The sequence below is a fragment of the Capricornis sumatraensis genome, chromosome 9 (assembly GCF_032405125.1).
Source record: "Capricornis sumatraensis isolate serow.1 chromosome 9, serow.2, whole genome shotgun sequence".
Lineage (NCBI taxonomy): Eukaryota > Metazoa > Chordata > Mammalia > Artiodactyla > Bovidae > Capricornis > Capricornis sumatraensis.
Window position 1 is genome coordinate 13,927,167 of NC_091077.1, and position 27,743 is coordinate 13,954,909.

Here is a 27,743-nt window from a genome sequence, read left to right on the forward strand (position 1 = left end):
CTCATCTTCTTAGCTCCATTCTAAGCATCACTGTAATGTGGGTGCCACATACGACTCATCCTTTTGGGTTCATATGTAAATATCCTGGTGCAATTTCTTTCCTCCCAATATTTAATGAGCACCATACTCCAGTACTCTTGCCTGGCAAATCCCATGGACAGAGGAGCCTGGTAAGCTGCAGTCCATGGGGTTGCTAGGAGTCAGACACGACTGAGCATCTTCACTTTCACTTTTCACTTTCATGCATTGGAGAAGGAAATGGCAACCCACTTCAGTGTTCTTGCCTGGAGAATCCCAGGGATGGGGAAGCCTGGTGGGCTGCTGACTCTGGGGTCTCACAGAGTCAGACACGACGGAAGCGACTTAGCAGCAGCAGCAGCAGCAGCAGCAACAGCAGCAGCAGCAACAGCGTAGAGAACAAAATTTTGTTTGTGACCATTCTAGTATCTAATGGTACTGAAATGGTTTAAGACTTGGTGGACACATTTTCCTTGGACATTTAAACCATTCCCTTCACTTCCCAGGTGAAGGGTGTTTCATCACATGACAAATGTCCAAGAAGCATATAGCCCTGTTTCTATGAGATAATTATCATCTTGGTATTTGTTGTTGTTTGGACAATCAGTCATGTCCAGCTCTTTGTGACCCCATGGACTGCAGCATGCCAGCCTTCCTTGTCCTTCACCATCTCCTGGAATTTTCTCAAGCTCATGTCCATTGAGTCAATAATGTTATCTAACCATCTCATCCTCTACCACTCCTTTCTCCCCCTGCCCTCAATGTCCTTGTCATACCAGGCATTAAACATTTGCAGGTGAAACTTGCTCAGTCGTGTCTGACTCTGCAACACCATGGACTATACACTCCATGGAATTCTCCAGGCCAGAAAACTGGAGTGGTAGGTTTTCCCTTCTCCAGGATATCTTTCTGACCCAGGGATCAAACCCAGGTGTCCCTCATTGTAGGTGGATTCTTTACCAGCTGAGCCACAAGGGAAGCCTCCAGAATACTGGAGTGGGTAGCCTAACCCTTCTCTAGTGGATCTTTCCGACCCAGGAATTGAACCAGGGTCTCCTGCTTTGCAGGCGGATTCTTTACCAACTGAACTATCAGGGAAGCTCCTAAACATTTGTAAATGTGTTTTATTATTTAGTGAAAATATTTTCTTCATTTTTCCATAAGAAATAAACCTTAATTCTACTCATCCCACAATACTCTGTCCAGATAGTTGAGATATTCTCTCAAATTTTCTCACCTCTGAGGCATGGTTAACTGACTCCTTTCTGGGTCCCAGACAAGGCAAATAAACTAGAACAAGTTACTGTATTTCTTTAGGCCTCATGTTCCACTTTTGCTTTAGAGCATGAATGAACTATTTATCTATAAGTTTCAAAGTTGCTCTTAACTTTTAATTATTATTATTATTTTTAGAAAATGTACTTATTTATTTTTCTCTACACTAGGTATTTGGAGCTGCACGGGGCTTTCTCTAGTTGCAGTGCGTGGGCTAGTTGTGGTGGCTTCTCTGTGGAGCATGAGCTCTAGGGCATGAGGGCTTCAGCAGTTGTGGCACATGGGCTTAGTTGTGCTGCAGCATGTGGGATCTTCTTGGACCAGAGATCAAACCCACATTCCCTGCATTAGCAGGTGGATTCTTATCCACTGGACCACCAGGGAAGTCCTGCGCTAACTTTGTAGATTTGATGATCCTAAGCCAGAGATAGAGGCTTCCCTGGTGACTCAGTGGTAAAGAATCTGCCTGCAATCCAGCAGATGTGGTTTTGATCCCTGCATCAGGAAGATACTCTGGAGAAGGAAATGGCCACCCATTCCAGTATTCTTGCCTGGAAAATCCCATAGACAGAGGAGCCTGGTGGGCTGCAGTCCATGCAGTTGCAAAGAATCAGATATGCCTTAGTGACTGACCAACAACAAGCCAGAGTCAAGAGGATGGGTGGGTATCCCAAAGGTCAGTGGACAGTGGTTGAAATACTGTATAACAAATAACAATATAGGATTCTGAAGCTTTGTCGTGTTAATGTTTTAATACCCAATCCTTCACTTTAAGAAATTAAAGAAGTAGAGAGACTCTATGGGCTCCCCTGGTGGCTCAGACAGTAAAGAATCTGCTTGCAATGCAGGAAACCTGAGTTCGATCCCTGGGTTAGGAAGATCCACTGGACCCACACCAGTATTCTTGCCTGGAGAATTCCATGGACAGAGGAGCCTGGCGGGCTACAGTCCATAGGATCAGAAAGAATCAGACATGACTGAGCAATAACACACACAGAGAGACCCTAGAGTTGGTCCAGTGGTTATTTCATGTTTTTATCCCCTCTTCTTCAATCCTCTAGTGGATGCATCAGCAATATGAAACCAGGAAATCAAACACATGTTTTAGAATTTTCACTCCTGGGATTTTTCCAAGACTCAGAGCACCAGCACATCTTTTTTGAGCTGTTTCTATCTATGTTTGTGGTCACTGTCCTTGGGAACCTGCTCATCATCCTGGCCATCAGCTCAGACTCCCATCTCCACACCCCCATGTACTTCTTCCTCTCCAACCTGTCCTTTGCCGATGTCTGTTTCACCTCCACCACAGTTCCAAAGATGCTGGTGAACATCCAGACACAGAGCAAATCCATCAGCTATGCAGGCTGCATCACCCAGATGTATTTTTTCATGGTTTTTGGAGGTATGGACACTTTGCTCCTGACCGTGATGGCCTATGATCGCTTTGTGGCCATCTGTCACCCCCTGCACTACACAGTCATCATGAACCCTTGCCTCTGTGGTCTGCTGGTTCTTGTGTCTTGGTTCATTAGCTTGTCATACTCTCTGATCCAGAGTCTGCTGGTGTTACGGCTGTCCTTCTGTACCAACTGGGTCATTCCACACTTTTATTGTGAACTTGTTCAAGTCCTCACACTTGCCTGCTCAGACACACTCATCAATTACATCCTGCAGTATGTGGTGATTGGCTTTCTTGGCATTGTTCCCTTCTCAGGGATCCTTTTCTCCTACACCCGCATTGTCTCCTCCATTCTGAGAATCCCATCAGCTCATGGGAAATATAAGGCATTTTCTACCTGTGCATCTCACCTGTCTGTGGTTTCCTTGTTCTATGGGACGGGCCTTGGTGTGTATATCAGTTCTGATTCATTTTCCTGGAGAGGCATGATTGCCTCGGTGATGTACACTGTGGTCACCCCCATGCTGAACCCTTTCATCTACAGCCTGAGGAACAGGGACATCAAGAGGGCTCTACAAAAAGTCCTTGGAAGAACACTCTGTGTTCAGTGATGGGAACACTGATCCAAGGGTTTTGAGCTGACAGTGATAGCAGTAGTTGGCTAAAGAAATCCTGCCTCTTTCTTGTATGTGTGATTTGAATAAACATGTATTTTATTTAAGCAGAGCATATACATTTTAATGCAGATATCTTTCATTCAGCTCATTAAACAATTTCAGATTTGTCTTAGAAACACATTTCATGAACTTTAGACTATCAACTATTATTTAATAATTTTACATATGTAGAGAAAGTGTTTTTTTAATGACCACTGATTGAATTTTAGTATGTAGACCTATGCTTAATTACTCAACAGGTTGCATTTACTCAGTACACTATATTGGCATTCAAGTGTTTGAAATCCTGCCTCTTTAAAAAAGTTTTTTTTATTGAAGTATAGTTGATTTACAATGTTGTGTTAATTTCAGGTGCACAGCAAAGTGAATCAGTTTTACATGTACCCATATCTATTCTTTTTCAGATTATTTTCCTGTATAGGTTACCACAGAATATTTTTAAAAATTTTTATTGGAGTATAGTCAATTCACAATGTTGTGTTAGTTTCTGCTATACAGTTAAGTGAATCAGTTATATGTATATATCCATACTTTCTCAGATTCTTTTCCCACGTAGGTGATTACAGAATATTGAGTAGGGTTCCTACTGCTATTTAGTAGGTCCTTATTAGTTGCCTATTTTATACATAGTAGTGTATATATGTTCATTCTAATCTCCCAATTCATCACTACCCCCACCCCTCATACTTCCCCTTGGTAACCATGAGGTTGATTTTGAGATGTGTGAGTCTTTCTGTTTTGTGAGTTTGTTTGTATCATTTTTTATCGGATTCCACATGTAAGTGATACTATATATTTGTATGACTTATTTCACTTAGTTTGATAATCTCTAGGTTCATCTATGTTACTGAAAATGGCATTATTTTGTTCTTTTTCATAACTGAGTAATATTCCATTGTAAATATGTACACATCTTCAATCATTCCTCTGTTGATGGACATTTGGGTTGCTTCCTTGTCCCAGTTTTGGTGAATAGTGTTGCAATAGACATCGAAGAGCATGTATCTTTTTTAAATTTAAATTTATTTATTTTAATTGGAGGCTGATTACTTTACAATATTGTATTGGTTTTGCTATACATCAACATGAATCCGCCATGGATGTACACGTGTTCCCCATCCTGAACCCCCCCTCCCCTACCTCCCTCCCCGTACCATCTTTTTGAATTATGGTTTTCTCTGGATATATGCCAAGGAGTGGGATTGTGGGATCATATATTCTATATGAACTTCTATATTTAGTTTTTTAAAGAATCTCCATAGCGGCTGTACCAATTTACATTCCCACCACCAGTATAGGAGTGTACCCTTTTCTCCACACTCTCCCCAACAAGAAATTTTGCCTTTTAGTCACATCGAGTTTTGTTTCTCATCTATCCTCCACAAGGGACTTTGGTCAAAATTGCCTAGTGAGTACTTCGTCTTCACCTCTTATAGTGTTGTCTCTATTAACGTCAGTTCTACTCTCTGCATCCCTCCTTTTACTTATCCATCACTGTAATGGATTCGATTTCCAGTCCTGCAGGCTGATATCAACCACTTCAAGTACAGACTCAGAATAGTTAAATGGGAGTTATGAAATAGTGCCTGTTCTTAATACCATTGCTAGTTCTTATCAAATTCATTTATTCAACAGTACTTACTGAGCAGTTCTCAGTGTGCCAGGCTGATGCAAATATCTGGAACACAGAAGTGAAGGGAGGAAAAAAAAGACAAAAATCTTTGCCCTCATAGAGCTTAAATCCTGGATTTCAGCATTTATCAGATCACACTCTATGTCCAAACAGAAAATACACTGACAAATAAATTATTTATTTGATTTTCAGCATAGTTGAACTTTTCTGCATATAGTTAGTATGCTTCCAAAATAAGGTTTGAACATGTATCACTAGGACAGAAAAACTGCAAGGCCAAGAAGATCAGAACAGGTCAGGTGCTAATAAACTGTTGGGTCTAGCTGCCTCATTCTAGGTGAGTCTACTGAGGTTGAAACACCAGATCCAGACGGTGACCAAATCTGAATGAAAGGGGACATATGTTCAGGTATTGTACCAGGACAGAGTGCTGGATTAGAATTCAGAAAAGTAGGAACTGAATTACAGAATTGCCACCCTGGAGATATATGATGTTGAGCAGCTTCAGGGGGGTACAGAATATGTTCAAACTACCAGGTGTCTTGATGGATGTTTATTTTCCCATCTTCTTCACCATAAAGAAATTGAGTGGGACTTTCCCTGGTAGTCCAGTGACTGAGAGTCTACCTGCCAGTGCAGGGCACTGAGGTTTGATCCCTGGCCCAGTAAGATTTCACATGCTATGGGGCAAGTAAGCCTGTGTGCCACAACTACTGAGCCTGTGCTCTAGAGCCTATGAGCCACAACTACTGAAGCCCATCCATGTTAGAGCCTGTGCTCCACAGCAGGAGAAGTCACCACAAGGAGAAGCCCTCACTTATCACTACCCTCACAACTAGAGAGTAGCCCATGCTTGCCACTGCTAGAGAAAGTGCACATGCAATAAGGGAGACCCAGCACAACCAAAAGGAAATATAAATAAATAAATGTTAAAAAACCAAAATTGGATGATGTGTTGTCTTTCGATGGTGTGTTTTGCCAAGGCACTGCAGGCAGGAAAGGCAAACATAAACACACAAATATTCAACTTGGTAAAGAAGAATCGCTGCTCACACCAGGACTGGAGTCCAGTGGAATCAACTGGCCATCAAGTTATGTTCTTGAAAAGTGTCACCATTTTGAAGAACAAGAATGGGCTTCCATAAGGGAGGCTCATCTCCTATTTAATCCATTTAATTTCTAAGCTTTAAGATTGGAAACAGTCTTGGGTCATTGACTAAGACTACCTTAAGTTTCCCCCTCATCTTAAATGAGTTTCTATCAATCTGCCCTCACTCTCTTTTCTTAGAGTACATACATTAGAAAACTTTTAAATTCTTTTTCTACTCTCTCTTTTTTTTTTTTTTTTCTTTTTGGCCACGCCATGGGCATGTGGGAATCTTAGTTCCCTGACCGGGGACTGAACACGTGCCCCTTGCAGTGGAAGCACAGAGCCTTAACCATTAAACCCCTAGGGAAGTCCAGTCAGCTTCTTTTATTAGTAAATGTAGATAAACCTCCAAGTCTCTCATCCTTTTTACAACCAAAGAATGATTTTCACAAAGCCTTCCCTTTGAAAGCTAATCATAAAGAAAATTAGTTCCCCTATCTCCCTGCTTTTGTGGGAGTGTAAGAGCCTAAATTCAAAAGGCAGCAACCAAAACAATAGCATTGACATATATACACTATCATGTGTAAAATAGAAAGCTAGTGGGAAGCTGATATACAACACAGGGAGCCCAGCCTGGCACTGTGTGATGACCTAGAGGTGTAGGATGGGAGGTGGGGAGGGAGGGTCAAGAAGGAGGGGATATATGTACAATTATGGTGGACTCCATTTATTGTCCAGCAGAAACCAACACAACATTGTAAAGTAATTATCCTCCAGTTAAAAAGAAAAGTGTGCGTGTGTGCTAAGTCACTTCAGTCATGTCCGACTCTTTGCGACCCTATGTACTCTAGCCTGCCAGGCTCCTCTGTCCATGGGGATTCTCATGGGGAATCTCTAGGCAAGAAGGGTTGCCATTTCCTCCTCCAAGGGATCTTCCTGACCCAGGGATCAAACTCCTGTCTTCTTTATTGGCAGGTGGCTTCTTTACCACCAGCACCACCTGGGAAGTCCCCAAAAGAAAGGCAGCAATTAGCAAACACAAATGGCCTAACCTATCAACCCGTCTCCCTTCCCTAACATCTTCCAGTACTTTTCCATTAGCTCCCCCCAGCTTAAAAAATCTTCCCATTTTTTGTTTCAGTGAAGATGAGACAGAGAGAAATAAATGCATGATCCAGAGGCTGAAAAGAATGTGGTCTGGTTGATGAACTAGAAGAAAACCAATATGTCTAAACAACTGTGTTCTCAAGTTTATCAACCCAACATCTGGGGAGGGAAGCTGGAAATGGAGTTCAATCATATGGGCAAAAATTCAACTAATCACATTTATGGAATGAGTCTTAATAAAAATTCTAGAGACTGAAGCTCAGGTGAGCCACCTAGTTAGCAATATATATATATATGTATATGTATATATGTATTTTTGTCATATATTGTAGCTAGGAGGAGGTAATGGATCTGGACTCCATGGAAAGAGGAAACCAAGAAGCTTCACCTATGGGACTTTCCAGATCTTGCCCTATGTTGTATCTTTCATCTGATTTTAATTTATGTTCTTTACTATTAAAAAAGCTATAATCATAGAGTGTTAGTCACTCAGTTGTGTCCAACTCTTTGTGACCCCATGGACTGTAGCCCACCAGCCTCCTCTGTCCATGGAACTCTCCAGGCAAGAATACTGAAGTGGGTTGCCATTCCCTTATCCAGGGGATCTTCCTTATCTAGAGATTGAACCCAGGTCTCCTACATTGCAGACAGCTTCTTTACCATCTGAGCCAAGAACTTTCCTGAGTTCTGTGAGTTTCTGGTGTACTATTAAACCTGAGGGATTCTCCTTAATTTGAACATTCTAGAAAATTACTGAATGTGAGAAAGTCCTCGAATTTGTAGCTGGCTGACCTGAAGTGAGGGTCCCCCTGGGAACCTGGGAACTTGTGCTGGTGTCTGAAATGAGGACAGGCTTGTGAGGACTGTTTCCTCAGACATCACAGTTTGGCAAACTCTTTGTAGCCACTTTCTTTCTTAAATTGAAGAAAGTAAGGAAAACCACTAGAACATTCAGGTATGACCTAAATCAAAACCCTTAGGATTATACAGTGGAAGTGAGAAATAGATTTAAGGGTCTAGATCTGATAGACAGAGTGCCTGATGAACTGTGGATGGAGGTTCGTGACATTGTATAGGAGACAGGAATCAAGACCATCCCCATGGGAAAGAAATGCAAAAAAGCAAAATGGCTGTCTGGGGAGGCCTTACAAATAGCTATGAAAAGAAGAGAAATGAAAAGCAAAGGAGAAAAGGAAAGATATACCCATTGGAATGCAGAGTTCCAAAGAATAGCAAGGAGAGATAAGAAAGCCTTCTTCAGTGACCAAGGCAAAGAAATAGAGGAAAACAATAGAATGGGAAAGACTAGAGATCTCTTCAAGAAAATTAGAGATACCAAGGGAGTATTTCATGCAAAGATGGGCTCGATAAAGGACAGAAATGGTCTGGACATAACAGAAGCAGAAGATATGAAGAAGAGGTGGCAAGAATACACGGAAGAACTGTACAAAAAAGATCTTCACGACCCAGATAATCACGATGATGTGATCACTCACATAGAGCCAGACATCCTGGAATGTGAAGTCAAATGGGCCTTAGAAGGCATCACTATGTACAAAGCTAGTGGAGGTGATGGAATTCCAGATGAGCTATTTCAAATCCTGAAAGATGATGCTGTGAAAGTGCTGCACTCAATATGCCAGCAAATTTGGAAAACTCAGCAGTGGCCACAGGACTGGAAAAGGTCGGTTTTCATTCCAATCCCAAAGAAAGGCAATGCCAAAGAATGCTCCAACTACTGCACAATCGCACTTATCTCACACGCTAGTAAGGTAATGCTCAAAATTCTCCAAGCCAGGCTTCAGCAATACATGAACCGTGAACTTCCAGATGTTCAAGCTGGTTTTAAAAAACGCAGAGGAACCAGAGATCAAATTGCCAGCATCTGCTGGATCATGGAAAAAGCAGAAGAGTTCCAGAAAAAGATCTATTTCTGCTTTACTGCCTATGCCAAAGCCTTTGACAGTGTGGATCACAATAAACTGTGGAAAATTCTGAAAGAGATGGGAATACCAGACCACCTGACCAGCCTCTTGAGAAACCTATGTGCAGGTCAGGAAGCAACAGTTAGAACTGGACATGGCACAACATATTGATTCCAAATAGGGAAAGGAGTACATCAAGGCTGTATATTGTCACCCTGCTTATTTAACTTATATGCAGAGTACATCATGAGAAATGCTGGGCTGGAAGAAGCACAATCTGGAATCAAGATTGCTGGGAGAAATATCAATAACTTCAGATATGCAGATGACAGCACCCTTATGGCAGAAATTGAAGAGGAACTAAAAAGCCTCTTGATGAAAGTGAAAGAGGAGAGTGAAAAAGTTGGCTTAAAGCTCAACATTCAGAAAACCAAGATCATGGCATCTTGTCCCATCACTTTATGGGAAATACATGGGAAAACAGTGTCAGACTTTATTTTTTGAGCTCCAAAATCACTGCAGATGGTGATTGCAGCCGTGAAATTAAAAGATACTTACACCTTGGAAGGAAAGTTATGACCAACCTAGATAACATAATGAAAAGCAGAGACATTACTTTGCCAACAAAGGTCCATCTAGTCAAGACTATGGTTTTTCCAGTGGTCATGTATGGATGTGAGAGTTGGACTATAAAGAAAGCTGAGCACTGAAGAATTGATGCTTTTGAACTGTGGTGTTGGAGAAGACTCTTGAGAGTCCCTTGGACTGCAAGGAGATCTAACCAGTCCATCATAAAGGAGATCAGTCCTGGGTGTTCATTGGAAGGCCTGATGTTGAAGCTGAAACTCCAATACTTTGGCCATCTCATGGGAAGAGTTGACTCATTGGAAAAGACCCTGATGTTGGGAAGGATTGGGGGCAGGAGGAGAAGGGGATAATAGAGGATGAGATGGCTGGATGGCATCACCGACCAGATGGACATGAGTTTGAGTGAACTCCAGAAGTTGGTGATGGACAGGGAGACCTGGCATGCTGCGATTCATGCGGTCACAAAGAGTCAGACACGACTGAGCGACTGAACTGAACTGAACTTGTAGCCAGAAAAGACAGTGGAAAGAAATCAAGTCAAGTTCAAACCCATCACAGGCCTTTGAAAACCCCCAGGGAGCTCTGGAGCTAATACAGTCCCTTAGAATTGCCTGCAACTGGGGCAAAAGAGATCAATGTTTACACACCCTCACCATATAGTCATTGAATTTGGGCTGCCCAGTGATGCTCTGTAGCTGAGGCTGATCCCCCTAGGAGTTGATTGCTGAGGGCTGAGTAACACTCAACATTGGAGTAATGTGTCTCATGCCTGACAGGATAACATAACAACATAAAATTTACCCTCTTAGCCACATTATCTTTTTTTTTAATTGAAGGATAATTGCTTTACAGAATTTTGTTGTTTTATGTCAAACCTCAACATGAATCAGCCACAGGTATACATATATCCCCTCCCTTTTGAACCTCCCTCCCATCTCCCTCCATCCCACCCCTCTAGAGTGATACAGAGTATGAGTTTCCTGAGCCATACAGCAAATTCCCATTGGCTATCTATTTTACATATAGTAATGTAAGTTTCCATGTTACTCTTTCCGTACATTTCACCCTCTCCTCCCCTCTCCCCATCTCCATAAGTCTATTCTCTATGTCTGTTTCTCCATTGCTTCCTTGTAAATAAATTTTTCAGCACAATTTTTCTAGATTCTGTTTATGTGCGTTAGAATATGATATGTATCTTTCTCTTTCTGACTTACTTTACTCTGTATAATAGGTTCTAGGTTCATCCACTTCATCAGAACTGACTCAAATGCTTTCCTTTTTATGGCTGAGTAATATTCCATTGTGTATATGTACCACAACTTCTTTATCCATTCATCTGCTGATGGGCATCTAGGTTGCTTCCATGTTGTAGCTATTGTAAATAGTGTTGCAATGAACAATGGGATACATGGGTCTTTTTCAATTTTGGTTTCCTCAGGTTATATGCCTAGGAGTGGGATTGCTGGGTCATATGGTGGTTTTATCCCTAGTTTTTAAAGTAATCTCCATACCATCTTCCATAGTGGCTGTATCAATTAATATTCCCACCAACAGTGCAAGAGCGTTCCTTTTTTGCCACATCCTCTCCAGCATTTATTATTTGTAGACTTTTTGATGATGGCCATTCTGATTGGTATGAGGTGATATCTCATTGTGGTTTTAATTTGCATTTCTCTAATGAGCAATGTTGAGCATCTTTTCATGTGTTTGTTAGCCATCTGTATGTCTTTGGAGAAATGTCTGTTTAGATCTTTTTCCCACTTTTTGATTGGGTTGTTTGTTTTCCTGGTATTAAGTTGTATGAGCTGCTTGTATATTTTGGAAATTAATCCTCTGTCAGTTGTTGAATTTGCTATTATTTTCTTACCCTGTTAGACATCTTAAGTGTCCAGTTCAGGAGCATTTGTGGCTCAGTGGTAAAGAATCTGCGTGTAAGAGAGGAGATGCAGGAGACATGGGTTTGATCCCTGGATCAGGAAGATCCCCTGAAGGAGGAAAAGGCAACTCACTCCAATATTCTTGCCTGGGAAATCCCAGGGAGAGAGGAACCAGGTGGACTATAGTCCATGGGGTTGCAAAGAGTCAGACATGATTGAACAACTGAGCATGCACGCACACACCACTATCCATCTCCAGAAATTTTTATCTTCCTGAAGTGAAACTCTATTTCCATTAACCTAATTCCCCATTCTTCTTTCCAAAGCCTCTGGCAACTGCCATCCTACCCACTGTCTCTATAATTTTGACTACTTTAGGTGTCAAATCATTCAATTTTTGTCTCTTTGTGTCTTGCTATTTAATATGATTGGGAAGAAGGTAGATGGAATGGGGGAGAATTATCAGCAAAATTGGGAACTGACTTTGCTTTTGTAAGTACCCTCTCATCTACTCCTTGGGAAGCATACACCCCACTTTCCCCAGGAAAAACCCGGTTGATAAGTGTTTATTAAAACTTAATATTCATAGTGTCCTATTTCAATTTCAAAATACTCCAGTTTAGAAATCAAATATCTACTCTATTTACTCAAAAATCACTAAGGAGCAAAAATATATTAGATGTCTTGGTCATTAATGTAGAGTTTAGATCCACCTAACATATAGGGAATAATCTTAGGAAAGTTATAGAAACAATGCAAAACAAGAAAAAGAGAGAGCTGTATTTATTTTGTGATGATAGAAACAAGATTGCTTGTGACCAAGAGTCTTGAGTAATACATAAGGAAAGAGAGACGGGTATACTGATGTGATATGCAAAACCCAGAAGTGTTATAACTCACATGGGGCATCCAGCTAATCTCCCAATTCCATTAAAGCTATGCTATGAAGAGGAAAAGTTGTGTAAACATAAAGTAGAGAGCCAGATAGGTACATTTACAGTAAGTGACTTCAGATTCAGAATCACTTATTGCACATTTTTGATTAGGCTATTCTGCTGATAATCCTCCAGGGGGCACTCTTGATGTCCTTGTTCCTTAGACTGTAGGTGAAAGGGTTCAGCATAGGGGTGACCACAGTGTACATCACTGAGGCCACTGCACCCTTTCTGGGAGATTGTGAGATGGCTGAGCTGAGGTACACCCCAAGACCTGTTCCATAAAATAAGCAAACAACTGACAGGTGAGAACCACAGGTAGATAAGGCTTTGTACTTCCCACCTGATGAGGAGACTCTCAGAATGGAGGAAACAATTTGAGAATAAGAGTAAAGGATTCCCGAAAGTGGAATCCCACCGACAATGGTCCTGTTGAAGTAAATTAATATGATATTGGTGGAGTTTTCAGAACAGGGAAGACTGAGGAGTTTAGAAGGGTCACAGAAGAAATGAGGCATTTCCACTTCTGCACAGAGGTAAGCTGTGACATCATCAAGTAGTGAAGCTGGGAGTTCAAAAGTCTAATGGAAAGTGACACCAGGACCAAGAAGCCACAGAGGCGGGGGTTCATGATGAACAAATAGTGTAGAGAGTGATAAATGGCCACCAACCAGTCATAGGCCATCACTGTCAGAAGGAGACTCTCCAAACATGGAAAAAGAGAAAAGATGGTCACCTCAGCTAGGCAGCCTGCATAGGTGATGGATTTGCTGTGTGTCTGGAGGTTCACTAGCATCTTGGGGACAGTGGTGGTGTTGAAACTGATGTCAGCCAAGGACAGGTTGGAGAGGAAGAAGTAAATCGGTGTGTGGAGGTAGGGGTCAAAGGTGACAGCTAGAATGATGAGTAGCTTCCCAAGCACAGTGACCAAGTACAGGAAGAGCCCAAAGAGAAGGGGCTGCAGGTCTGGATAACCTGAGAGGCCCAGGAGGAGGAATTCTGAGACACCTGTTACATTCTGTGGTTCCATGTTGATGGGGTACCTTTAGGAAAAAAAGTGTGTTGAAAACAGAAAATGATTGTAGGGGCACCCAGATTAGTGTCCATACTTTGGATTGAAGCAATTTACAAATAAAGTATTTACACTTGATAATCATACCCTTTAGCACCTTCAGCAGTATTTCTCAGTTGTGAGTGATTCTTCATTAGGGTCAAAATATTCACTGGTTTCTTTATTCATCTATTTTAGAGGCATGGGGCCAAAGAATATGAGAGAAGTAAAGACATTTTGAGGTAACAAATCCTTGAATACAGTAAAATATCTGTCCCCTACTTTTGAAGGAAAAATATTGAATAATAGTTATTGTTTTCCCCTTTAAAAAATTATTCTAATTACAGGATACTAAAAAGCACTCCGGAGAAGGTGATGGCACCCCACTCCAGTACTCTTGCCTGGAAAATCCCATGGATGGAGGAGCCTGGTGGGCTGCAGTCCATGGGGTCGCGAAGAGTCGGACACGACTGAGTGACTTCACTTTCGCTTTTCACTTTCATGCATTGGAGAAGGAAATGGCAACCCACTCCAGTGTTCTTGCCTGGCGAATCCCAGGGACGGGGGAGCCTGGTGGGCTGCCATCTATGGGGTCGCACAGAGTCAGACACGACTGAAGCGACTTAGCAGCTGTAGCAGCAGCAAAAAGCACTCACATGTACTGCTAGTATCCAAATGTGGTGTAAGAAATTCCCTTGCTTTGTAATGTAGTCCTGAAGAGATCAAACCACAGTCACTGTAGTATAAATTATAGTCAGATAACCTTTTTATATTCCAATTAGCTTTAAGGGTTTTTCTTTTTATGTGATTTTATGACATCCATCTTCCATGGAGATAAATGCTCACTCAAATGTGGTGGTCTGGTCAAAGTGTCCTCAATATAACTGAAATATAAATATTTGGCCTTGGGCTTCATATTTTGATAAATATATTTTTGCTAAAAGTGTATGTATTTCACTAAAAGTGTCACTGATCCTGAGGATAGTATTAACATATGATGTATCAGTGATTAAATAATAATTCAGTTCAGTTCAGTTCAGTCACTCAGTCATGTCCAACTCTTTGTGACCCCATGGACTGCAGCACACCAGGCTTCTCTGTCCATCACCAACTCCCAGAGATTGCTTAAAGTCAAGTCCATTGAGTTGGTAATGCCATCCAACCATCTCATCCTCTGTCATCCCCTTCTCCTCCTGCCTTCAATCTTTCCCAGCATCAGGGTATTTTCCACTGAGTCAGTTTTTCATATCAAGTGGCCAAAGTACTGGAGCTTCAGCTTCAGCATCAGTTCTTCCAATGAATATTCAGGACAGATTTCCTTTAGGATGTACTGATTCGATCTCCTTGCAGTCCAAGGGACTCTCAAGAATCTTCTCCAACACCACAGTTCGAATGCATCAAATCTTTGGCACATTTAATTTGATAATTAAATTTTAATAAATAGTCTGAAGTTTTTTCACTTTTGCAGTTTTTCTCTATCAGTGCTAGACACCCTCAAGAAAAAGCCTGAGGTTGGTTTTTGTTGTTTTTGTGTGTAGTGGCTAGGTAACACTTCTTAACTATGTCTCTACTCCTAAAAATTTATGAAGGGTTGTTTTATCATTACACCTAACTCTTATGAACAGTTGGAGAGCATAGGATCAAAGCCAAGTCTCAAACTCCAAGTTGTCCTTCTTAAGATCAGCTTATGATCTTTTCGAGTCATTTTTCTGTATTGGGAAATTGCATTTTTTTTTTTCTACATTCAGCTCCAGGAAGGCAACTCAGGCCTTCATTTCTTCTACAGGTCAAAACATGATGCCATTTAGGAATAATCAAAATGGGAAAATACCCCAAAGACTAATATCAAAAATACCTGGGGAGTTTGTGCATCTGTAAAATGGGTATATTAACTGTACTGAACTTACAGGGTTGCTGGAAGAAATCAAATTAAAATAAATATAAAATAGTTAGCCAGTGTTATTAGTGCTGGCTGATCAATATAATTACCTTTTGATCTTTCAAAATTTAGCTATGGACTAGCTACAACCTAGAACCAATCAGATCAGAATCTCTGCTCATAATTCCTTTGGGCAAATGAACATATTGTCAGGGTAGAGAAACATTGTTAGGCAATTGATAAACATTGCAATGATGTTATCTATCATTAAAACCGTATTACCCACTAGTGCTCATGCTCCATCGCTCAGTCGTGTCTGACCCTCTCCCACCCATGGAACATAGCCCACCAGGCTCCTCTGTCTACGGGATTTTCCAGGCAAGAATACTAAAGTGGATTGCCATTTCTTCCTCATACTACTCACTGCCCATATTAAAATATAAATATTTGATAATATTTTCTTTAGAACTCATATTTATTACTGATGAAAAGAGAGTGGTTTTGCTGTTCCTGAGTGATCTTATTCCCCTGCACTTCACCAGCTCAGAGGCAAACACATCATGAATTGGGTAGACACATTTTTCTTTCAGTGTTTCCATAACATTAGTGTTAAACTATGTATTCATAAGCAATTTTGTTGAAAACTTACCTAGATAAATTCTCATTGACCACAATACTGGGAGTTTGGGATTGACATGTACACACTACTATATTTAAAATAAAGTGCCTTTCATGAAAGAAATGATACATAACATTATAAGAGGGATAAATTTCACTTTATTGTTTGAATTTTTTATTATGACATAACTATGAAAATTCTTGCAACCCTATGTACATTACACTAGTGAGAATTTCCAAAATATATATGCATACAAGAGTATTGATTCAGTTTTAAAATTTGAAAAATGCAATTTTTCTATTAACTACTTACAAAAGTTATGCTAATGGAAAAATCAGACCAAATCAACTACATGTTCTGATATACAAGGTGTAGAATTAGACAAATCCTTGAAGGCTGACTAAGAATAGTCCTTTCATGACAGGACCATATGAAAATTCACATCTTGTATAGGGAATGATATTTCTATAAATCAGATTTACAAAATGGGCTGGAAAATGCATTACTATCCATAGAAAACCATACCATCCATAATATTCATACCACAAAGCCCCCTGCAAACAGTTTGGTCCATTCTGTTAATTTAGATATGAGCTTACCACATCCCAATTCAAGGAATTGATGGTTCTACTTCCATTTGATCATCTGGGACTAACATAGGTTTTAAAAGAAAATAATCTGGTGGGACAGAGCCCTGGGGTGGGAATTAGGAGGCCTTCGTCTGAGTTCCACATGTTTTACCCACTTAATGTGCAGTGTGTGTAAATCTCCCTACTTCTCTGCACCTGTATCCCTCACATTGAAGTAGGGCCAGCAACACCCATTTGTAGGATGTGTGTGGTGTGGAGGAAAGGGAAATTTCTTCTTCTGCCCCTCTAGAGTTCTGTGGCTGGAATAATAACAAAATTGACACAAGACAGATTAACAGGAGAAAAAAGAAACAAATTTGAGTTCCTGCACATGGAGGTCTCATAAAAATAGGACCTAAGTAGTGGCCAAAGCAGGCAGCTTTTTCCTTTTTAGACAAAGACACAATAAATTGGTGAGGAATTGACAAGAGGAAGAAACGCAGGCTTTGGGTCCTTCGCTAGTAAAGAATCCGTGGTGGATTCATGTCAATGTATGGCAAAACCAATACAGTATTGTAATGTAAAATAAAGTAAAAATAAAAATAAAAAAAAAAGAATCTAAGCAGATTTGGGCATGGGGCAGAGAATGAAAAAAAGAATCAAGTTTGTTTGTATAAGCTTCTATGCTCCAAATTCCCCATCTCTGAGAACAAAGTTGTCCTCCAACTTCCGGGGCAGGAATGCCCCTTTCATGTGATTTATTCCCTGCTTTTCCAGGATACGCGGGAGGGTCACAGTTTCCGTCTTGCATTAGCTGCTTCTCAAGCAACTTCAGTATAAAATAATCAATAAACCATTGCAGCACATTGTGGAGCAGTCCACCCAATAGCGTGTCTCCAATAGTGGCAGATCCCCAATAGTGGCACCTAAGAGGTCAATGCTGCTGCTGCTGCTGCTAAGTCGCTTCAGTCGTGTCCGACTCTGTGCGACCCCATAGACGGCAGCTCACCAGGCTCCCCAGTCCCTGGGATTCTCCAGGCAAGAACACTGGAGCGGGTTGCCATTTTCTTCTCCAGTGCATGAAAGTGAAAAGTGAAAGTGAAGTCGCTCAGTCGTGTCCGACTCTTAGTGATCCCATGGACTGCAGCCCACCAGGCTCCTCCGTCCATGGGATTTTCCAGGCAAGAGTACTAGAGTGGGGTGCCATTGCCTTCAATACTTAATAAATATTCATCTATGTTTTTATTTTATCTATTTATTTTTTAAGTTTTTTTTTTTAATGTGGACTGTTTAAAAAGGCTTTGTTGAATGTGTTACAGTATTGTTTCTGTTTTTTTGGCTGTAAGGCATCTGGAATCTTAGCTCCCCAACTAGGGACTAAACCTGCACTTCCTGCACCGGAAGGTGAAGGCTTAACCCCTGGACCACCAGGAGAAGTTCCCAGACACAGCTTTTAATTCCGAAGTTGAATCATTATTGGACTAGTTAGCTTATTGATGAAATACAATCCTAGGAGAGTTTAATGATCTTACACTCTATTGTATGACAGAGATAGAAGCCTGTCAAGTCCCAGAGAATTCATTTACGAATGAGTAGAAATCCTAAACTGTGTCTCAGTTCACACAATAAAATTAACTTTCCTTTCTCTTTCACTGTTTCTCCTTTTAAAAAAATTTATGATTCACTACTTGTTAAAATAATAGTGTACTGTAGATATTAAATGGGAAATGATAGGTCCCTTAGAAAATCACACAGAGGCATATGAACCCTGCTTTATGCTTTGTCTAGGCCTACAAGACATCACTGGAAGGAATGATGGGGCAAGCAGGCAGGAAGGGCCCAGCATGCATGCTAAGTCGCTTCAGTTGTGTCCCAGCTTTTTGAGACTCTATGGGCTGTAGCCCGTCAGGCTCCTTTGTCTGTGGGGTTCTCCAGGCAAGAAAACTGGACTGGGTTGCTATGCCCTCCACCAGGGGATCTTCCTGATCCAGGGATTGAACCCAAGTCTCCTGCAGCTCCTGCCCTGGCAGATGGATTCTTTGCCTCTGAACCACTTAGGAAGCCTAAACTTCAGGATAACAATATCTAAAATTTACTTTGCTGTTACTGCAATGCCTCCATGAAATATTTAGTACCCATTTGGTTTCATTCTTACTCATGTAGTTGTATCAACTGGATATCAATTTAGATGACCAGTTTCAGGCTCAAAGGTATTAACAGCTTGCTCAGTATCATTCAGGTACTAAGTAGAGCAGATAAGATTCAAAATTAATTTGTGGGTGTCTGAGGCTTATGCACTGTCCATTCTGTTTCCCTACACTTCAGAGGGTTTCAACAGAGGTTCAGAAGTCTCTTCCAACTTTTCTTTAAAATTAATTAATTTATTTTAATTGGAGACTAATTACTTTACAATATTGTATATGCCTTTATACTGTTTCTTATTTCCTGATCAGCACCCTGACTACTCCCTTAGAGATCCACAGGGTAAATAATTACAAGAATGAAAGCACAAGTTGGTAATGAAGCAAAATTCAAGGTCAAAGACAAGAGAGAGAAATGCCTTGAATTGCATAAGGTGATGCTTTCTAGGACCCCCAGCTTCAACTCAGCCTTCCTTCCTATAGCTGATGTAGCAGGTGCCACACATGGTCTGCACTGAGTCTACTGTGAACACCCAAAAGGAACAGCATAGTGAGCAGGGGGTCTGTGCCTGGGAAGAAAAGGAAGAGAGTTTGCTTTTTGCCAATTTATAGTAGCTTGATAAAACTCTTATATGTCTCAAATCCTTAACCTTTGTGAAGAATCCTCATCAAATCCAACCCTCTAATGAACAATTGAGCAATTTAGGACCAAAGCCATTCTCAAACCCTAAGTTACCTGGGATTCTCCAGGCAAGAATATTGGAGTGGGTTGCCGTTTCCTTCTCCAAGGAAGAAGGACAGTTTAGAGAGACCTATTTCCTGATCAGGTAGAAAAGATGCCCAAGGAAGATAGAAACAGTGTGGGAGGTATGCCAAAACCAATACAGTATTGTAAAGTAAAAAAATAAAATTAAATTTAAAAAAAAGCTAAAATAAATAAATAAATAAATAAATGAGTTCTTGGGTCCCCACCACTAAAAACAACATCAACTTCATAAGCCTTTGAGCTAATATATGCATTTTGGTAACCTCCTACTGGCTCTCCTATCTGTTCTCTGCTTTGGTGATGAGAAAACAACCCCACACACATACCCCCCCCCCCCCAACTCAATCCCTCCTGCATTCGTGTCTCCCACTGCACTTGGCACTCACTGGATTGTGCTTGTCTCCACTGGACCAGGACTGAGGGATTCAGATCACCTGCCCCTCCCTTACCTGGAGTTGGATGAGGGCTGAAGCTTTGTGGTGAGGACGGGCACCAAGACAGCCTCAATTGTGGGCTTCCTGGTGCAGACAAAAACTCTGGGAGGAGGAGACACACAGGTATGGAACCCACTGGACTGGAGCTGGCTAACTGAAGGGCTGGGAAGCACAGGTTGACTATCTAAAGAGATGCAGTCTAGAGACCTCAATACACGTAGAAAATAATCATCTACAGTCTCTTAAACTCTGAGGATTTGCTAATTTCATGGAGGAAGAAAAGGAGAAAAGTGAATGTATTAGGAAGGATCTAGATTCATCATCTTCTCAGGGGAGTTTGACCTCTACTCCTCAGCTCTGACTGAAGCAACTTAGCAGCAGCAGCAGCCTCAGCTCTGACTTCCAAGTTTTTTTTTCTTCTTATTTCAATCAGAGAAAACATGTGACTTTCATATCTGCAAGCCCATTGAGTCACTTATGTAATTTAGAGAGATTTAGATCCACCTAACACACAGAGAATCAACATAGGAAAATTATAGAAATAGTATATAACAAGAGAGAACTGTGTTTATTTTGTGAAGATAGGAGCAAGGATGCCCATGACCAAGAGTCCTGGGTCATATGCAGCAAACATGAGAAGGGTGTACTGATGCGCTATGCAAAATCCTAGAAGGGCTATGACTCGTTTGGGGCATCCAGATAATCTCCTCTAAGAGGAAAAACTGTGTAAACAGAGCAGAGAGCCAGATAGGTACACGTAAGCTATGTGACCACAGAACAGAATCACTTACTGCACATGTTTGGTTTTGTTAAATTTTCTACTCCTATGAGCCAAAAAAAGATACCACGGTGTTGAGATTAGGCTATTCTGCTGATAATTCTCCACAGGCTAAACTTAATGTCCTTGTTCCTTAGGCTGTAGATGAAGGGGTTCAGCATAGGGGTGACCACAGTGTGCATCACCAAAGCCACTGCATCCTTTCTGGGGGAAGACAAGACAGCTGAGCTGAGATACACTCCAAGGCCTGTTCCATAAAATAAGCAAACAACTTGACAGGTGAGGGCCACAGGTGGAGAAAGCTTTGGACTTAGCAGCTAATGAAGAGACTCTCAGAATGGAGGATATAATTCAAATATAAGAGTAAAGGATCCCTGAGAGTGGAATCCCACCAACGATGGTACCAATGAAATAAATTAATATTTTATTGGTGGAGGTATCAGAACAGGCAAGGTTGAGGAGTTGAGGAGGGTCACAAAGGAAATGAGGAATTTCCACATTTGTACAGAAGATAAGCTGTGACATCACCAGGTAGTGCAGCAGGGAGGTCAAAAGACTGATGGCAAATGATGCCAGGACCAGCAAGATACATAGGCGGGGGTTCATGATGACCAGGTGGTGTAGGGGGTGACAGATGGCCACCAACTGGTCATAGGCCATCACTGTCAGAAAGAGACTCTCCAAACCTGCAAAAAGGGACAAGAAGGTCACCTGTGCTAGACAGCCTGCATAGGTGATGGACTTGCTGTGTGTTTGGAGGTTCACTAGCATCTTGGGGATAGTAGTGGTGCTGCTACTGATGTCAGCCAAGGACAAATTGGAGAGGAAGAAGAACACGGGAGTGTGGAGGTGGGAGTCAGTACTGATGACCAGGATGATGAGCGGGTTCCCAAGCATGGCCACCAGGTACATGGACAGGAAGAGCCCAAAGAGAAGGGGCTGCAGGTCTGGATCATCTGAGAGGCCCAGGAGCAGGAATTCTAAGACACCTGTTAGATTCTGTGGTTCCATGTAGAGGGGGCATCTTTGAAAATGAAGAGAGTATTGAATAAACAGAACAATTTCAGGGGCATACAGATAAGTGTCCATACTTTGGATTTAATCAATTCACAAATATTTGAAACTTTTTTATTATGATACAGTTCTGAAAATTCTTGCAATCCTCTGTATACTACACTAGTGAGAATTTTAAAAGATGTATGCATACAAGAGTATTGCTTCCATTAAAAAAAATGGAAACATTAAATTTTTTTGTAACTATCTTTACAAATTATGCTAATGGAAAAATCAGACAAAATCAATCACACGGTCTGATTTTCAAGGTGTGAAACTAGAAAGATCTTTGAAGGCTGACTAGGAACAGTCTTTTCATGATAGAGTTACATGAAATTTCACACCTTATATAGGGAATGATGGGGCTTCCCTGGTGGCTCAGGTGGTAAAGAATCCTCCTGCCAATGCAGGAGATGCAGGAGACTCGGATTTGATTACTGGGTTGGGAAGATCCTCTACAAGAGGAAATGGCAACCCTCTCTAGTATTCTTGCCTGAAAAATTTCATGGACAGAGGAGCCTTGTGGGCTATGGTCCTTGGGGTCATAAAGAGTCAGACATGACTGAGCAACTGAGCACAAGGAATAATATTATTATAACTATTATCACTCAGATTTATGAAATGGGCTGGAAAATGCATTACTATCCATAGACAACCCCATCATTCTTAATATTCATACGATAAAGATCCCTTGCAAGCAGTTTGGTCCATTCTGCAAATTTACCTATAAACTCACCACATCTCAAAAGAAGGAATTCATGGTTTTACTTCTACTTGATCATCTGGGACTAACATAGGTTTTAAAAGAAAATAATCTGGTGGGACAGAGCCCTGGGGTGGGAATTAGGAGGCCTTTGTCTGAGTTCCACATGTTTCACCCACTTAATGTGCAGTGTGTGTAAATCTCCCTACTTCTCTGCACCTGTGTCCCTCACATTGAAGTAGGGCCAGCAACACCCATTTGTAGGATGTGTGTGGTGTGGAGGAAAGGGAAATTTCCTCTTCTACCCCTCCAGAGTTCTGTGGCTGGAATGACAAAATTGACACAGGACAGATTAACAAGAGAAAAAGAAACAAATTTGAATTCCTGCACATGGAGGTCTCATTAAAATAGGACCTAAGAAGGGGCCAAAGCAGGAAGCTATTATCTTTTTTAGGCAAAGAAACAGTAAGTTGAGGAATTGACAGGAGAAAGAAATGTAGGCTTTTGGTATTTCACGAGTGAAGAATATAAACAGATTTAGGCTTGGGGTGGTAAATAAAAGGAAAAATAAGATTTGTTTACATTGGCTTTGCAAAGAGTCGGACACAACTGAGTGACTGAACTGAACTGAACTGAACACTGGCTTCTAATCTCCAAATTCCCTATCATTGATCATAAGGGGGTCTTTCCATTCCCGATGCAGGAGTGCCGATTTCAAGTATGGATGTGAGAGTTGGACCATAAAAAAGGCTGAGCACAAAAGATTTGATGCATTTGAACTGTGGTGCTGGAGAAGACTCTTGAGAGTCCCTTGGACAGCAAGGAGATCAAACCAGTAAGTTCTAAAGGAAATCAACCCTGAATTTTCACTGGAAGGACTGATGCTGAGGCCAAAGCGCCAATACTTTGGCCACCTGATGCGAAGAACTGACTCACTGGGAAAGATCCTGATGCTGGGAAAGATTGAAGGCAGGGGGAGAAGGGGACAACAGAGGATGAGATGGTTGGATGGCATCACCGTCTCAATGGACATGAGTTTGAGTAAGCTCCGGGAGTTGGTGATGGACAGGGAAGCTTAGTGTTCTGCAGTCCATGGGTCACAAAGAGTCAGACATGACTGAGTTTCTGAACTGAACTGAAGAGGGAAAAAGTGTGTAAACAGGAAGCAGATCCAGAAAGACATATATATGCTATGGGACTGCAGATCAGAATTTCTTCTTGCACATGATTGACCTTGCTGCCTTTTCCAGTCTTATGAATAGAAAGAAGATAACATGGATGTTGACCTTAGGCTATTCTGCTGATAATCCTCCAGAGGGCACTCTTGACGTCCTTGTTCCTCAAGCTGTAGATGAAGGGGTTCAGCATAGGGGTGACCAGAGTGTACATCACTGAGGCCACTGCGCCCTTCCTGGGGGAAGACGAGGAGGCTGAGCTGAGATACACACCAAGGCCTGTTCCATAAAATAAGCAAACAACTACCAGGTGAGAGCCACAGGTGGAGAAGGCTTTATACCTCCCACCTAATGATGAGATTCTCGGAATGGAGGACATAATTTGAGTATATGAGTAAAGGATCCCTGACAGTGGAATTCCACCAAAGATTGTACCAATGAAGTAGATTAATATGTTATTGGTGGAGGTGTCAGAACAGGCAAGGTTGAGGAGTTGAGAAAGGTCACAAAAGAAATGAGGGATTTCCACTTCTGCACAGAAGGTAAGCTGTGACATTACCAAATAGTGCAACAGGGAGGTCAAAAGGCTGATGGAAAATGACACCAGGACCAACAAACCACAGAGGAGGGGGTTCATGATGACCAGGTAGTGTAGGGGATGACAAATGGCCACCAACCGGTCATAGGCCATCACTGTCAGAAGTAGACTCTCCAAACATACAAAAAGAGAAAAGAAGGTCACCTGAGCTAGGCACCCTACATAGGTGATGGATTTGCTGTGGGTCTGGAGATTCGCTAGCATCTTAGGGATGGTGGTGGTGCTGAAACTGACATCAGTCAATGATAGGTTAGAAAGGAAGAAGTACATGGGGGAGTGGAGGTGGGAATCAGAGATGACAGCCAGGATGATGAGCAGGTTCCCAAGGATGGTGACCAGGTACATGGACAGGAAGAGTCCAAAGAGGAGAAGCTGAAGTTCTGGATCATCTGAGAGGCCCAGGAGGAGGAATTCTGAGACACCTGTTAGATTTTGTGGTTCCATGCTGATGAAACACCTTTTGAAAAAGAAGAGAATATTGAATAAACAAGTCAATTGTAGAGAGACCCAGATAAATGTCTATGCTTTGGATTTAAGCGGGTCACAAATAAAATGTTAGGCTTGAAGACCATACATCCCAAAGTCTTCAGCAATACTTCTTAGCTGTGAACACATATTTTGTTTTTGTTGTTTAGTTGCTAAATCATGTTCAAGTCTTTGCAACCCCATGGACTGTAGCATGCCAGGCCCCCCTGTCCTCCACTATCTCCTGGAATTCGCTCAAATTCATGTCCTTTGAGTCAATGATTCTATCTAACCATCTCATCCTCTGTTGCCTGCTTCTCCTGCTGCCCTCAATCTTTCCCAGTGTCAGGGTCTTTTCCAATAAGTTAGCTCTTTGCATTAGTAAGCCAAAATACTGGAGCTTCAGCTTTAGCATCAGTCCTTCCAATGAATATTCAGGGTTGATTTCCTTTAGGATGGACTGGTTTGATCACCTTGCAGTCCAAGGGACTCTCAAGAGTCTCCTCCAGCACAAAAATTCAAAAGCATCCAATCTTTGAAGGATCACAGCTGTGTTGTGGTGAAGGGGCTTGCAGAAGTCAATGAAACTATAAGCCATGCCGTGCAGGGCCACCCAAGATGGATGGGTCATAATGAAGAGTTCTGAGAAAATGTGGTCCATTGGAGAAGGAAATGCAACCCATTCCAGTATGCTTGCTATGAGAACTCCAGGGATAGTACGATAAAGCCAGAACACATCTTTACTGATGCTCAAAGTACTGACCAGTGTTTTTGTACACCTACTTTAAAGGTACGAGGCCAAAGAATTTGAGAGAAGTAATGACAATTTGAGATCAGAACTTAATGAACACAGCAACATATTTGTCCCCTGCTTTTGAAGGAGGTGTATGAAATTGAACGTATTTTTTTTTTTAAATCTGATTAAAGAACACTAAGAAATACTCACATGTACTGTATCTAATCCAAATGCAGTACAAGAAGTTTCCTTGATGTACATCTTAGTCCTAAAGATCTAGAATCATGTTAATTGGATCCTAAATTAAAATGAAATGCTCAGAGGTAGCATTTCTATGCAAATTATCTTTAATGGTTTTTCCATATTTACTTGGTTTTATGTCATCCATCTTCCATGGAGATAAGGCTGGGTTGTCTGATCAAAGTTCCTTCACATATAACTCAGATACAAATATTTGGCCTTGGTGGGCTTCATATTTTGATAAATATGTTTTTGTTGAAAACATAAAATCATACAGCATCACTGGTCCTTATTACTATATGATATGCCAATGATTAAAGAAAAGCTCACTTTTAATAAATGCTTCTTTCATTTTTAAAGTGCTATACACGCTCACAGAAAGATCTGAAGTTGAGTTTTTCTTTTACTGTTTTTGTTTGCAGTGGCTAATTAAAGCTTCTTAAATATGTCTCTAAATCAGTTTAGTTGAGTCTGAGTCTTTGTGACGCTATGAATTGCAGTCTGCCAAATTCCTCTGTCCATGAGATTTTTGAGACAAGAGTACTGGCATGGGTTGCCATTTCCTTCACCAGGGGATCTTCCTGACCCAGGGATCAAACCTGCACATCTTGTGTCTCCTGCATTGGCAGGCAGGTTCTTTACCACTAGCACCACCTGGGAAACTCTAATATATCTCTTCCTATACATTTGTAAAGGGTTGATTTCTCATCAAATCCAACTCTCATACACACAGTTGAAAATTTTAAGACCAAAGCCTGTTCTCAAATGCTACGTTGGTCTTCTTATACCAGCTTTTCAAGTCATTCTTCCTTATCGAGCAATGACATTTCTCGTACATTCATCGTCCTGAAGGCAACTCAGGTCTTCATTTCTCCTGACAGGTCAAAACATGATGTAATTTGGAAAAAATCAAAAGGGGAAAAGCTAAAGACTAATATCAGAAAAGTAGGGTAAAAAGTATACTTTCCATCTTGGGCAGGAAAGCTGGTAACCCCTGACAAAGAGTGGTAAAATATTTAACCTTGTTTCTTGGGATTAAGACTATGTACTCTTGAAATTTACCAATAAAAGACTTCATCAGAAAAGAAAAACAATACATGAGTAGTTTGTACATCTGTAAAGTGGGTATATTAATTGAACTGGACTCAGGGTTGCTCTGATAGCTCAGTTGGTAAAGAATCCACCTGCAATGCAGGAGACCCCAGTTCAATTCCCGGGTCAGGAAGATCCACTGGAGGAAGGATAGGCTACCCACTCCAGTATTCTTGGGCTTCCCTTGTGGCTCAGCTGGTAAAGAATCTGTCTGCAATGCAGGAGACCTGGGTTCGATCCCTGGGTTGAGAAGATCTCCTGGATAAGGGAAAGGATACCCACTCCAGTATTCTGGACTAGAGAATTCCATGGACAGTATAGTCCATGGGGTTGCAAAGAGTAGGACACAACTGAATGACTTTCACTTACACTTTCTTCCAAGGTTGCTGCAAAAAGTAAATTAAAATAAAGGACTTTAGCAGTGGTTATCGGTGCTAGCTGATTGATCTTTTTGATCCTTTTGATCTTTTCAAATTTAACTATGACTAGACCACAGCCTAAAACCAATTAGATCAGAACCTCTACCTGTAGTCCTTTGGGCATACTTATCAGGAGGCACTAATGGGAAAGAATCTGCCTGCCAATGCAGGAGACACAAAAGACGTGGGTTCAATCCTTGGGTCAAGAAGATCTCATGGAGTAGAAAATGACAATCGCTTCAGTATTCTTGCCTGAAGAAGTCTATGGAGAGAAGAACCTGGTGGGTGATGGCCCATGAGACCACACAGTCAGACATGACTGAGCAACTGAACAGACGCACACATCCAGCCTGGGTAGAGAACCATTACCAGTATATTAACTGTTGCATTAATGTTATATATTATTACTACCATTATTACCATACTAAAAATATAAATATTTAATAATGCTCGCTTTAGAATTCATATTTGTTACTGATAAAACCTGAGGATTTCTTGCTA

At 41.3% G+C, this 27,743-nt stretch overlaps 2 protein-coding genes and 2 pseudogenes across 2 annotated transcripts; 1 reads left to right on the forward strand and 3 right to left on the reverse strand.

Annotated features, from left to right (window-relative positions):
* The first annotated feature begins 2,367 nt into the window (after positions 1 to 2,367).
* LOC138085705 (olfactory receptor 7C1-like) lies at positions 2,368 to 3,303 on the forward strand. Its single transcript, XM_068980206.1, has one exon. It carries the CDS (start codon positions 2,371 to 2,373, stop codon positions 3,301 to 3,303), a length of 933 nt encoding a protein of 310 aa, XP_068836307.1. The 5' UTR covers positions 2,368 to 2,370.
* Positions 3,304 to 12,631: 9,328 nt separating this feature from the next.
* LOC138085982 (olfactory receptor 7E178-like) lies at positions 12,632 to 13,572 on the reverse strand (annotated as a pseudogene).
* A 7,269-nt stretch (positions 13,573 to 20,841) lies between these two features.
* LOC138085945 (olfactory receptor 7E178-like) lies at positions 20,842 to 21,787 on the reverse strand (annotated as a pseudogene).
* A 2,017-nt stretch (positions 21,788 to 23,804) lies between these two features.
* Positions 23,805 to 24,761, reverse strand: LOC138085440 (olfactory receptor 7E178-like). Its single transcript, XM_068979824.1, has one exon. It carries the CDS (start codon positions 24,732 to 24,734, stop codon positions 23,805 to 23,807), a length of 930 nt encoding a protein of 309 aa, XP_068835925.1. The 5' UTR covers positions 24,735 to 24,761.
* Between the last annotated feature and the right edge of the window lie 2,982 nt (positions 24,762 to 27,743).

Coding starts and splice junctions, on each gene's coding strand:
- LOC138085705 (XM_068980206.1), top strand. CDS start 2,371: ATGAAACCAGGAAATCAAACACATGTTTTAGAATTTTCACTCCTGGGA.
- LOC138085440 (XM_068979824.1), bottom strand. CDS start 24,734: ATGGAACCACAAAATCTAACAGGTGTCTCAGAATTCCTCCTCCTGGGC.